Source organism: Staurois parvus, unplaced genomic scaffold, assembly GCF_062004578.1.
Source record: "Staurois parvus isolate SC_StPar_1 unplaced genomic scaffold, SC_StPar_1.0 ptg000262l, whole genome shotgun sequence".
Classification (NCBI taxonomy): domain Eukaryota; kingdom Metazoa; phylum Chordata; class Amphibia; order Anura; family Ranidae; genus Staurois; species Staurois parvus.
The window spans coordinates 8661294-8674722 of record NW_028318058.1 but is presented as its reverse complement, the minus strand read 5'-3'; the positions used below and the strand labels follow the sequence as shown (position 1 = coordinate 8674722).

General features: G+C 40.3%; 1 protein-coding gene across 1 annotated transcript in view; it reads right to left on the bottom strand.

Moving 5' to 3' along the window:
• The window catches only part of GCC2 (GRIP and coiled-coil domain containing 2), a 120410-nt gene that overhangs the window by 91834 nt on the left and 15147 nt on the right, over positions 1–13429 (bottom strand). Inside the window, exons 4-7 of the mRNA XM_089681284.1 lie at positions 8702–8766; positions 8132–8236; positions 3886–6639; positions 941–1013 (exon numbers count right to left, since the gene is read on the bottom strand). Coding sequence (XP_089537410.1) covers positions 941–1013; positions 3886–6639; positions 8132–8236; positions 8702–8766 — 2997 coding nt within the window. The remainder of the gene's footprint in view (positions 1–940; positions 1014–3885; positions 6640–8131; positions 8237–8701; positions 8767–13429) is intronic.

Below are 13429 nucleotides of genomic sequence, written 5' to 3'. Positions count from 1 at the left end.
GCTCCTCCATCCAGTATGGAGACACCCCAAGACAGGAAATATGTTACTGGCCAGATCACCATGTTAAAAAAAAAACAAAAACACTAAAATAAGAAAACTAATGCAGCCACCATATTTAAGGATTGTTAAGCTGCAATGTCAAACTTTTAGTTTTTGGGTTCAATACCACAGTTAAAGTCTAAGTGTAGCCAAAGTAAAAAAAACAGAAAAATCAGCACAAGGGACATAACTTGCAGTAAGTATGATGTATCTCTTATGCTGATGTCTCTTCATACAGCAAAAAGGCAGTCCCAGGCTCTCATGAATCCTACTTCTTGCCTGCCCAGCTGTTCTATTCATAGCAGCCACACTACAGCTTCTAAGAATGAAACAAGAGCCAAAAATGGAGGATTGGCAGTTGATAGATAGGTCCGCCCCACTTCATCACTAGATCATACTTTATTCACAGAAACTCTAGTGCAGGTTCTATGAATAGAGCAGCTGTGGGGAAAGGACAACCATAGTCAGGCTCTCTTGATGAGAGCCTGTGACAGCTACTTAAGCCAGCCATAGATGGAGAGATTTTCTTCCTGCAACCACTACCCATACATGATTTGAACCGTCTATGGCTGGCTTTGGCTAGATTAAGCCCGCCGTTTCATAAGATTAAAGTGGCGAAGGAGGGGAGGCATGGACAGAGGAGGATTTCAATTAAATGAGTCATCAGCACAAGGGACACATTCTACTGACTGTAAGTTATGTCAATTGCGCTTGTCTGCACTTAGATTTAAAAGGTTAACCCAAACTAATATTAACAAAAGTAATTATGCACACATTTCATATACAATATACTGTAGCGACAGGTTATAAAGATGCTCAATATCAGTATAATATATATGCAACCATAACATTATAATCAAAGCAATTACATAAGTCATGATCAACTAATAAACCATTGTACCTATTTTCTTTTGAAGGTCTGACACAAGAGTGTCATGTTCAAGTCTCATTGCTTCTGATTTTAAAAGAGTTTCCTAAAATTAAAAAACAAACAAAATAAAAAAATAAGCCCAATATGTTCTTGAGACCTCATGCACACTGGACTTAAAGAATGCTGGTTTTAGAGGAGCGTGGAGGGTATTTTTCAGCCTGTAAAAGTAGCTCTATGTTATCTAAATGTCCCTGCACGCATAGGTGTATTAGAAGAGGAGAATTTACGGATTGAAAAAAATAACCCATCGCCAGTTTGTTCAGGAGAGGAGCTTTTGAGCAGAAATAAAGCACAAAGCTAGTTGAATATAGACATCAACGCATTAAAATGGCCAGAATAATTCATATTCTGGCCAACAGAATGCATTTACTTGCGAACATGCATAAATGCATGTGCATTTCACGGCTTTTACTGCGTATTTTTAAGCAGCTTTTCTCCTGCCAGGAGAAAAAAGGCATTCAAAATGGGTAAGCAGAAGCCCTGTGTACAAGAGGCCTTAAGTGACAAAATCAAAGAATGAAGGTTTATACACATGCCTAACCCACAATAATTAAACACAAATTTTCCCACTGAAGTCATAAATTTAAAGCCCAGTTGTAGCCTAAGCTACTACAGTACAGGAAAAGTCAGAGAGCAAAATTTATTTTTTTCTGCATTATTTCTTTAATAGCTTTCCTGCTCGGTGAGAGAGCAACAGTCTATCCCCAGAGTTCATACAAACCCCCTTTGCACAGTTACAAATACCATACTCAAATCAGCAGGAAGTGTAAGCAATGCTGACTGGAGCACAGCGGTTGTAACTATGCCAGGTGTCTCCTAACTCTTGGAACTGCAAGAATAATAAAAGGGTGACTGGACATTATAGTGTAATTGCTTGGAGTGCAAGCTCTACATAAATTTGAATAGAAATTGCAGAGCATATACACAGGCCCAGCCAAAAAGGATTTGATAATCAGTTGTGTCACATGCCATAGGAACAGTTGTAAACCGTACCAAAAAAAAAAAAAAAATCAGTGGTATATACATCCAAAAACTGACCAAAACATTTGTTTCTATACAGGAAGACATGTTAAACAACATGTATGATATTGTCTTAGATGGGAGTGATAAGTCAGTACAGTATACACATGTATTTTATATATACATAAATGTATCAAGAAATGCCTCACTCATGAATTGTGCAACTTTCCCCCTTCCCCTAGACATCGATCTTTAGCACTGAACCAACAGCTAAACAGCTACATGCGTATCTCGGTTTACAAACTTAATTCGTTCTGCGGAACTTTTAGTATAGCGAAAAATCCATAAACCGAAATGCCGTTTCCCATAGGAATGCATTGAAAACCAATGAATCCGTTCTGGAAGTCAGAAAACAGTAAACATTACTAAAATACTGAGTTATTTTATCAAGTCATGCGGTATTTTAGTAGTGACAACCATGTGTTAATGTTTCAGCTGAGTTCCCCACTGACAGCGGAATGAAAAAGAATTTCCGGCAATTAAAAACATAAATTAAAAACCGGCATGGGGTCCCTCCTCCCATCCATACCAAGCCCTTCGGGTCTGGTATGGATTTTGAATCCATACCCTTAAATATGTAAGGGGCGGGGCCACCCGGGGACATCACCCGAGTGACCCCACCCCATGTGACATCATTAATGTCACATGGGGTGGGGTCACATGCGTGATGTCCCCGGTTGACCCTGCCCCTTACATATTTAAAAACTGTCAAACCACCTGAGCAGGCAGACGGCCAGGGACTATCATCGGAAGCAGAGCCTTTTTTTTTTATATTTTTTTCGGGTCGTCGGCGGACATCGTGATTGATGTTGGATCCACTGCAGGGGACATTCATTTATTTTTTATTTTAATAAAGGACTTGTCAAAGACCGTGTCCTGTCTTTTTTTTACACACTTTTTGTTTTTTGTGAATGAGTAGCAGTACCATGTACCCCATACTCATTCACATGGGGAAGGGGGGGGGGAGGAAGGGGCTGGGATCTGGGGGCCCCCTTGTTAAAGGGTGCTTCCAGATTCCGATAAACCCCCCGCCCGCAGACCCCCACAACCACCAGCCAGGGTTGTGGGGAAGAGGCCCTTGTCCCCATCAACATGGGGACATGGTGCTTTGGGGGGGGGGGGGGAGCCCCTGCCCCAAAGCGCGCCCCCCCATGTTGAGAGCATGTGGCCTGGTATGGTTCAGGGGAGGGGGGCTTGCTCGTCCCCCCACCCCCCTTCCTGACCTGCAGGGCTGCATGCTCAAATAAGGGTCTGGTATGGATTTTGGGGTGGACCCCCACGCCATTTTTTTTTTTTTTTGGCATGGGAGTTCCCCTCAAAATCCATACCTGACCCGAAGGGCTTGGTATGGATGGGAGGGGGGACCCCCACACAGTTTTTGTATTTATTATGGTGCCGGTTTTTAAATGTAATTACCGCTTTTATTTTTTCTTCACTATAGCTCAGAGATTTAGCTGTCACTTTACCCCCCAGTTAAAAGAAAGAAAGTTTCCTTTTAGTTTATTTCCCCAAGTTAAAAGAAACAATCTTTCCTTTTAGTTTAAGGGAAATTGACAGCTAATTCTGTGAGCTATAGTGAATAAAAAAAAAAGCCGGCAATTGCATAAAAAAAAAAAAAAAAAAAAAAAAAAATTGCCACAGACATACACTTCATATTGCAAAAAAAAAATTGTAGACCAAGGCATTATTTTCAATGGATTTTCATTCGTAAACCGAAAATTACGTTAACCCGAGGCGTTTGTAAGCCGTGGTACACCTGTATTCCTAGGGTGCCAGAGAATAACCTGATGCTATTCACTTTATCAATTACACACTGAATATATCAAATGAATGTTCTTGTACAGATGCAACAAAAGCAAGTGACTAGATAGAGGGTTAAGCAAGGAATTCCTCACCTGGATAGAATTTTCTTCTTGTGCACTGACAGCTGACTCTTTGTTTTCTATCACATTTAATTCATCTTGTACTTGTGCCTTAGAATCGGCATCTTTTTTTTCTTGCAAGGAATTCAGGTTTGAAGTCAAATCTTCAAAACGCAGTAGTAACTCCTGATTTTCCAGTTTTAATTTTTCAAGTGCATTTTTCATTTCAAAGAGATCTCTTTGCAGTGCTTCTTTGTCTGCAAGCGTTTCCTCTAGTTCTTTTTTCAGAAGTACCTTTTCCTTGGAGTAGTCATTCAAGAGAGCTCTTAGCTCAGAGCACTGAGCTTCACTCTCTTCTTGCAATCGGTTAATTTGAACAGATGTCTCTTCTCTCTGTAAAACCGCATTTTGCTTTTCTTCTTTTAACTGGAGTACTGCCTTATTAATACCCTGAAGCAAAATACTGATATTTGGATCTAGGCATTCAACTGCCAATAGGTCCTGAACAACAAAAAGCTCAGTTTTTAACTCTTCTAAACAGCGCTCTTTCTGCTCAAGTAAAATTGAAACTTTATCTTTTCCTTCTAATGCCATCTGAAATTTTGTTCTTAGGTTGTCTAACTCATCTTTAGACTCATCACAAGCACTATGTTCACACACAAGCCTAGCAAAGTCTCTTGATATAACCTCCTTTTCTTCGTGAAGTCTTGACGCTTCATCTTGCCATCTTTTTGCATCACTTTCCAACTTTTGTTTGTTAGTAATCAACATGTCTACCTGTTGCTGGAGACCTTTCATTTCACTGAGGCTTTGTTCCCTACTACCCACTGATTCCTGCAGCTGTTGTGTCAGTTTCTCCACCGACTGCTTTAACTGTGCATTGAGCTTCTCCTGTTCTTCAAATTTAAGCTGAAAATTTAGAGCTTTAGCTTCCTCATTTCTGCATAATTGCTGTAACTCAAGGATTTCTGTCCTTGAGATTTCTATGCTGGTTGAAATTTCAGCATTTTGTGTGGCAATCTCTTCCATTTTCAGTTGAAGATCTTTAAAGAAGCTCTCTTTTTCATGTAAAGAAGCAACAACTTCTTCATTATTCTTTTGCAAATGAGTCAACTGAAGTTGAAGATGTTCATTTTCACTCTCAATGGGTGTTAATACAGATTCCTGGAGTTTCTGTGTCAGCCCATCCACCAATTGCTTCAGTTGCTCATTATGTGCTGCAAGGGTTTCAGCTTCTTGATGTAAAGTCTTTACCCTGTCCTGCTCACACCTATACATTTCCTTCAGTTTTTGTATTTCATCAATCGATGTTTTCAAAGCAGAAGACATCTCGGCATTTTCTGCTGAGGTTTCACTCATTTTGGTCTGGAAATCTTTTAGCAGGAGTTCCTTCTGCTGAAGTGATCCTGTAACCTCCTCATTTATTTGTTGCAGATGTGCTATCTTAACCTGAAGTTCTTCACATTCTCCTTGTTTGGTAGAAAGCAATTCAACTTCACACTTTAACTGATTCACAGTTTCAAGAAGATCGTTCTTGTCTTTGTAAGCAGATCGTAGTTTTTGTTGTAGCTCGCTGACATCTGTGGCCTGCTGTTGCTTCATTGCTTCAAATTCCTGGCTTATTTTACCAGCAGACTCTCCAAGTTCGGCCTGAAGGCTAAGGAATGTTTCCCGTAAGCCTTCATAACTGCTCACAGCTTCTTCTTTTTCCTTGTTAATTTTGCCAACCTGTTCTTTTAGAAGATTTATTTCATGCTCAAAAGATAGTCTCTCCTCTTCCAAACATGACGTTATTGACTGTTTCATTTCTACCATTTCCCTTGTGTGCTGCTCTCTCATATTTTTAATATCTTCAGTTCTTTGTTGATAAAGCTGTTCATATTCCATTTTTGTGCTCTGAAGCTTAGTCTGTAGCTTTTCTATTAAAGCATTATAATCTTCAATGGCAAGCTGAAGTTCATTTATTTTGAATTCTAAATCTTCCTTCTCATGGAAATACTCGCTTTTTAGATGCTCAACCTCCTTTTCTAGGCTGATTTTTAAGTTGTTGGTATAGGTGAGCTCATCTCTGAGTAAGCTTTGCTGAGACTCCAGATCTGTCACAAGGCTTTCCAGCCAATGAATGCCATCATCACTGCATATAGGTGGGGTAGGCTGTATTTCAGGTACATTACAGTTCTCTTCCAACTTTTTCCTGAGAATTTCAATTTCTTGTGCATTCTTTTGGCTATCTGCTCCCATTTCCTCTTGTAGCAGTTTCTCTTTCTCAACATACTGCTTAATCAGGTCTTGCAGTACTATTTTCTCCTGTTCGCTCTGTTTTGTGGACCTTTCAAGTTGTTGCATTAAATTTTCAACTTCTTCATGGTGAGAGCCCTGCAGTTTCAGGATGTCTGCATGGAGACATTGATTTTCACCGTTATACTGTTCTGAAGTTGCTTGTGCATCTTTCAGCCTTGCTGTTAGTTGGTTGTTCTCTTCTACTGCAGCATCCAGTGCTTTGTCTAAACTAGCTATTTTGTCATTATAAGTCAGATGGATATGTTGAAGTTCTTCCTCCAGTTTTCTAAGTTGTATGTCTTTTTTTTCTTGTAAGCTCAGGCTATCAGTCAGCTCTTTTTGTTTCACAAGTGCATCTTGAAGCTCGTTTTTCATGGCATCAAGATCTGTTTTATGATTGTTCTGCGTTTGCAGTAATTCATTTTTTAATACTTCAATTTCTTGTGACAGAGCATTATTTGAATCTTCCATATTTTGCTGCACCTCAGTTGCTTTTTTGATAGTACTCTGGAAGACAAAATTTGCAAGACTGAAAATATAGTTGAACAATATCCCTGCCTACAAGAAACAAAATATGGAAACCGTTTACAAACAACACATTATTGTTGCTGTATAACTGAGGTCTCCAAACTTTTTGAAGAAAGGGCCTTCAAACTTTAGGAAGCCGGACTGTGGCCATAGGGAGTAGAAATTTTCCAGGCGTCAGTGGGAGTAACCAATGCATCTTTCGTATTAGAAGGAGGAATAGTGCGCCATCATTGGGGTCAGTGGGGTAATAGTGCCCCATCGTTGGGCTCCGTGGAAGGAATAATGCCCCACTGTTGGCGTTAGTGGGAGGAAGAGTGGCTTGTATGGGGAGGAAAAGTGCCCCAAGGGACAGATAAAGGCTAGCAAGGGGCCGCATCTGGCCCCCGAGCCACAGTTTGAAGACCACTGCTGTATAATGTTTTAATAAATATGTAGGATTTCATTACATAGTTACAAAGTCATTCTAGTAAGGATTATATGTCAGAAATCTGCAAGAATAAATTTGTAATCCCCTACAACAAAAACAATGTAATCGATGCCAAGGTCTTTTTAAGAGTAGCTATACACTCACCGGCCACTTTATTATTAGGTGCACCTATTCAATTGCCTGGTAACACAAATTGCTAATCAGCAAATCACATGGCAGCAACTCCATGCATTTAGGCATCTAGATGTGGTGAAGACGACTTGAAGTTCAAACAGAGCATCAGAATGGGGAAAAAAGGGAATTTAAGTGACTTTGAACATGGCATGGTTGTTGGTGCCAAACCGGCTTGCCTGTGTATTTCAAAAACTGCTGGTCCACTGGGATTTTCACACACAACCATCTCTAGGGTTCACAGAGAATGGTCCAAGGAGAAAATATCCAGTGAGCGGCAGTTATGTGGACAAAAATGCCTTGTTGATGTCAGAGGAGAATGAGCAGACTGGTTGCTGCGACATTCAGACGGTAGGGGCAGAATATGGCTTAAAACATGAAAGCATGGATCCATCCTGCCTTGTATCAACGGTTCAGGCTGGTGATGATGGTGGTATAATGGTTTGGGGGATATTTTCTCAGCACTAGCAAGATGTACCTAATAAAGTGACCAGTGAGTGTAGATTGCCATATCAATCAAAAGTGTCTCAGTTTACATAAACGTATAGATAAACCATGTTTGACGAACTATGCATGGAAAGCAGAATGCTATGTGTTAATCACTGCAAGTTTTGTGAACCATTAATACATAACATACGTGCCAAAAACCTAACAAATAAAAAAGAAGTTCTGAAGTATTTCAGGTCTATATAGCATATGCGGTCTTGTTTAGAATAGACAGCTACTGTATAGGTGTTCTGATGGCCAGCTGGTTCAGCACACCAAATAATGTTTGCTATGGTTACTGAAGGTAAAAATTTGCACATTAAAAAAACCAAAACACTTTTTAATAAGTAAAGCTGATGGACTGTTAATAAGGTAAGTTATATTTACCTCAGCTTCTTCCTTTGTTTTAGCATATTCTTTCTTCAAAGATATTAGCTGTTGTTGATTTTCCGCTTTTTCCAGCAGCACAACATCCAGTCGTTCAGTGAGTGCCTAGAAGAATTAAAGTAATATATGTTGTTGTCTCAAGATCAAGAATCAACACAATTCAAATGTAGACATGTTGTCCAGTACATTGCTTTTTGGCAAAATTAGTTGCCTTTTCAGAAAGATAAACTAGCCTACAATTTTGCAGCACTTTTATGCTAACTCTATACTTTCCCTATATTGTAAACAGAATTAGAATTACTCCATACCCCAACAACCAGAACAAAATGACCAGTCTAGCAACACTGAACAGACTACTAAACACAAAATATTGGCACAACATTTACTAATTGGCAGTCCTATATACTGATGCCTATAGCAACACAGTTTACTGCATTGGCACTACACGAAGGCTACCTATATCTGCTATTACACAATAAGAAACAGGTTGAGAGAAAGTAAGAGATATAGTGGTAGAAAAAGAATGGTACTTAAATACAGCACTTGCATAAAAAAAAAAGAGCCTTTTACCTGCACAACACCATCTGTCTCTTCAACTGGTTTTGATTTTACAGTTTCTATTTCTTTTTCCAGCTCTGCAAATTAGATCAGGTACAAAGCAATGAGAAAAGCAGTGGAGAAAAAGAACACATTTTGACGCTTCATTATTAATGATATAATAAGTAGTACATTAGGGATATTCACTTTATAGTTAAATAACTGATCATGTTATGATCTGGATGCTATGTATAGTTTTCTACAACATGCCCCATTGCAATTCTTAGACGATGTAGACAGAGACCCGCTGAACCATTACCCTTGAGGAGCTAAAAATAAATAAATAAATAATATAGTCCAGACCCCCATTACAATAAAACCCTGGGAAAAGAGATTAAAAAAAAAAAAAACACAAAAAAAAACAAAACAATTTTCTTTAGTTTCTCCTCTTAGAACTTAATACTGCCTTTAATCTCTGATTTGAAGTAATTAGCTAGGGCACTGTTCCTCATCATCGTTGCCATTGTCATCATCATCAGACGCTGCTAAGGCATTCAGTTGTACAGTGTGGAAGTATTTTTGCAGGTTTTTGGTTTAGGTGAGGAGCTGATGACCTGCATTCAGCTGTCAAAACTCACAGCCAGTCTCTGGGTAAGGAACTCAAAACCATGAAAAACACTCAACAGGGTTGCCCATCACCACACCTGTTATTTGTTCTTACAACTGAGCACTTGGCATCAGCTTTTCACTTTGAGAGTGATAAAGCAGGATTTCAGAGGAAAGAAATTGTGTAAAACTGAGATTTAGATGCAGATGATGTGCTGCTGTTTCCAGGCAACACATCCTCTTCCCTTGCATCCCTCACAATTAATTTCATAAGTTTGGCTCACATCTACACTCCCTCCACTGGATCCTTTATCATATACAGTTAGGTCCATATATATTTGGACACAGGCACAATTTTAGTTTTTTTTCCAGGTATTTACCAAAACATATTCAAGCTATATAATGGATATGGTCTGACAGTGCACACTCTCAGGTTTAATTTGAGGGTATGTACATCCAAATCGAAGGAAGGGTTTAGGAATTGCAGCTCTTAAGAGTAGCCATCCCCCCTTTTTCAAGGGACCAAAAGTAATTGGACAATTGAATCAAAAGCGGTTTCATTGCCAGGTGTGAGCTACTCCATTATTTCTTCATCAATTAAGCAGGTAAAAGGCCTGGAGTTGATTCTCAGTGTGGTATTTGCATTTGGAATCTATTGATGTGAACCTACATCTTGTGTTCAAAGCAGCTGTCCATGCAAGTGAAACAGGCCATTGTAAGGCTTCAAAAATGAAACAAATCCATCAGAGAGATAGCAGCAACATTAGGAGTGGCCAAATCAACAGTTGGGTACATTCTGAGAAAAAAAAGAAGTGGTGAGCTCAGCAATATAAAAAGACATGGATGTCTACGGAAGACAACAGTGGTGGAAAAATCGCAGGATCCTCTCCATGGTAAAGAAAAACCCATTCACAACATCCAGGCAAGTGAAGGACACTCTCCAGGAGGTGGGCGTATCATTGTCAAAGTCTACAATCAAGAGAAGACTTCACAAGAGCAAATTCAGAGGGTTTACCACAAGGTGCAAACCATTCATAAGCCTGAAGAATAGAAAATCCAGATGAAACTTTGCCAGAAAACATCTAAAAAAGCCAGGCCAGTTCTGGAAAAGCATTCTTTGGATGGATGAAACTAAGATTAATCTGTACCAGAATGACGGGAAGAAAAAAGTGTGAAGAAGGCTTGGAACAGCTGATGATCCAAAGAATATAACGTGGTGGAGGCAGTGTGATGGTATGGGCATGCATAGTGTCACGTACCTGATTGGAGGCTGAAATGACGAGGTCGGCCTCATTTGTGTCACTAGCCCTGACCCCACTAGAAGTGGAACAGAGGGTGTCTAGGGTTCAGGGGAACAAGAGAGCCAGCAGATGTTTGCAGCTCTTGCAGTTGCAGACTTTGGAAGACTGGTGAACCTCTGATTTAGGATCAGTAGTGATATGCAGAGCTGGTATGGTAGATCGCCAGGTGTGCAGCAGAATAAGACAGGAAGCTGGGAAGGGAGACAGGAGCAATGTCATAGGAATAGCCGGGGTCATCAACGGGCGGACAGCGAGGTACCAAATCATAAGCAAGCCAAAGTCAAGAGCAGAGCCGAAGTCAGGAACAAGTATCAAGCAGGAGAGTAATTAGAGTAAGGTCAAGAACAAGCCAGGTCAGCAACAAGGAAATCACACAGGAATGAGCAGGAAACGGGGAACAGCTGAAGACCAATCAACACTCAGCACAGGCATCTTTTAAATAGTCCGTCTGGTGCCAATCTTCGCCGTGCGTGTGCGAGATTGCGCATTTCATGCGCATATCTATTTGCTAGCCGCCTCACGGGAAATCCCTTACACATGGCTTCCAGCAGCACAGGGTCATTGGTGTTTATTGATAATGTAACAATAAGACAGAAGTAGCTGGATGAATTCTGTAGTGTTTAGAGATATACTATCAGCCCAGATTCAACCAAATGCAGCAAAGTTGATTGGACAGCACTTCACAGTACAGATGGACAATGAGCCAAAACACACTGCAAAAGCAGGCACTTTTAAAGGAGAAGTGGAATATTTTGCAATCTCTGAGTCAATCACCTGATCTCAACCCAATTGAGCATGCATTTCACTTGCTAAAGGCAAAACTAAAAGGCAGAATGACCCACAAACAAAGAACAACTAAAGACAGCTGCAGTTAGAGCCTGGCAAAGCATCAGAAAGGAGGAAAACCAGTCTTTGCCTGAAGTCTGGAACCCATGGACATTACCAGTCATTGCCAGTAAAGGATTCTCAACAAAATATTAAAAATGAACATTTTATGATTATATTAATTTGTCCAATTACATTTGAGCACCAAAAAAAATGGAGGGACTGTGTATAAAAATGGTTGCAGTTCCTAAAATTTATGTTTGATATTTATGTCCATCCCTTGAATTAAAGCTGAAAGTCTGCACTTCAAATTAGTTTGGATTGTTTCGTTTTAATTTATTTTGGTAGCACACAAAGCCAAAAGTATGAAAATTGTGCCTGTGTCCAAATATATATGGATCTATCTGTATATTGCCCAGCTGCGCAGGAAAAAAAAATATAGACTTAAAGAGAAAGTCCAGGCTAAATCTATCTAATCCTAACCCTGCTCCCACACTCTATACTTACCTATTCTCTGGGCGCTCCGGTCTGTGAAGGGCTCCCAGCACTGTAATTAGGAGGGACAGCTGACAATGGATGCCCGATAGTAAGCCTATAGGTGATGTCTTCCCCCAGCCATTGCAGCTGTTGTCGCTGCTCTCTCCCCTCCCCTGAAGCTGCCACTGGGAGTCCATCTTGTGACTGGACCAGAGCTCCTTCAGGATAGGTAACCATAGACCTCTTTCTTGTACAGGTGAGGGAAGATTCACAATGCTTTGCTGCACTTTTACTACAGTGCAGCTAACCCGTGGTTTTTGTGTGGGTTAGCTACACTTTCTAATAGACTTCTATGAGATCCTGTGGTTTAAGTACAATTTCAAAAAGCGGATCAAAACTCCCGCATGCTCCATTTTGGTGAGCTTTCTGAAACTGTGGGAAATAATAGAAATCTATGGGAAAGTGCAGCTAACCCAAACAAAATCTGCAGGTTAGCTGCACTTTTCCCAAAACAAAGAGGGACTGCACTGGAGCAGTGTGAAGTTGCCCTTAGTATAAGAGTTAGAATGGGTTTAGCCTAGACTTCCACTTTAGGGGCCTTTCACACTGATGCTCATTTGTGCAAATTAAAGCGGGACTGCATCCAATAGGGGAAGTTCCGCTTTTCATCCTCCTTTCCCCTTCTCTCCCACAGCTTCAGTCGGCTTCCCACTGTGTGGATCACACTGCACTTTGTGAATGGTCCCACAGTCTCCTAGGACCTGAGATGTGTCCCAAGAGGTTGAAGGCAGGGAGGAGGGACAACTCCTGGTGGAATCGCCTAATCGATTACATCGTAAACAGGAGCATGTACCTGCCCGAAACTAGGTGCCCGCTCAACTCCCACCGAACACCCTCCCCTTCCCAAAATTAACTATTAATATTGTCAGAGGATGGAGGAGGATTCTTAAAAGTGGAACTTCCCCCTTTAGGGTGAAATTCCACTTTAAACAATTTTGAATTCATATATTTTAGTATAGTGCAGTTTCAACATCGATAGTAATATTTTTACATACAACTGGGTATAACATAAATACGCTTTGTATGTGACTTCTCCTGTGAGTCCTAAACAATGTTGTATTACACTTACTGGCAGACGACATGCTGTACGAAAAAAAAAAGAAGACATTTATGAAGCTGTACCAGACAATGCTTTATCTGAAGAAACTTTTAGGCTACATTCATACCAGCGATTTAGTCTGGTGCAAATTGTAGTGGCATCCTGCTGCGGCTCTGAGTTGCTAGATATGTCTGTTCTATATTTGTGGCTATTCTGCACAGCCACTGACTGACCGACTGACTGACTGACTATCTGCGGTGATCGCTGCTGGATGCATTTTATGTGTATTCAGTAATACAATTTGCACCAGCCTAAATTGCTGGTATGACTGTAGCCTTAAGGCAAAGAGGGAGGGTGGGTTGCGGTTTGTTTTAATTTGTAAAACCTTTAATAATGACATCTGATTAAAACAAAATAATAATTATACCAATAATGTAACATGTCATATTGTAT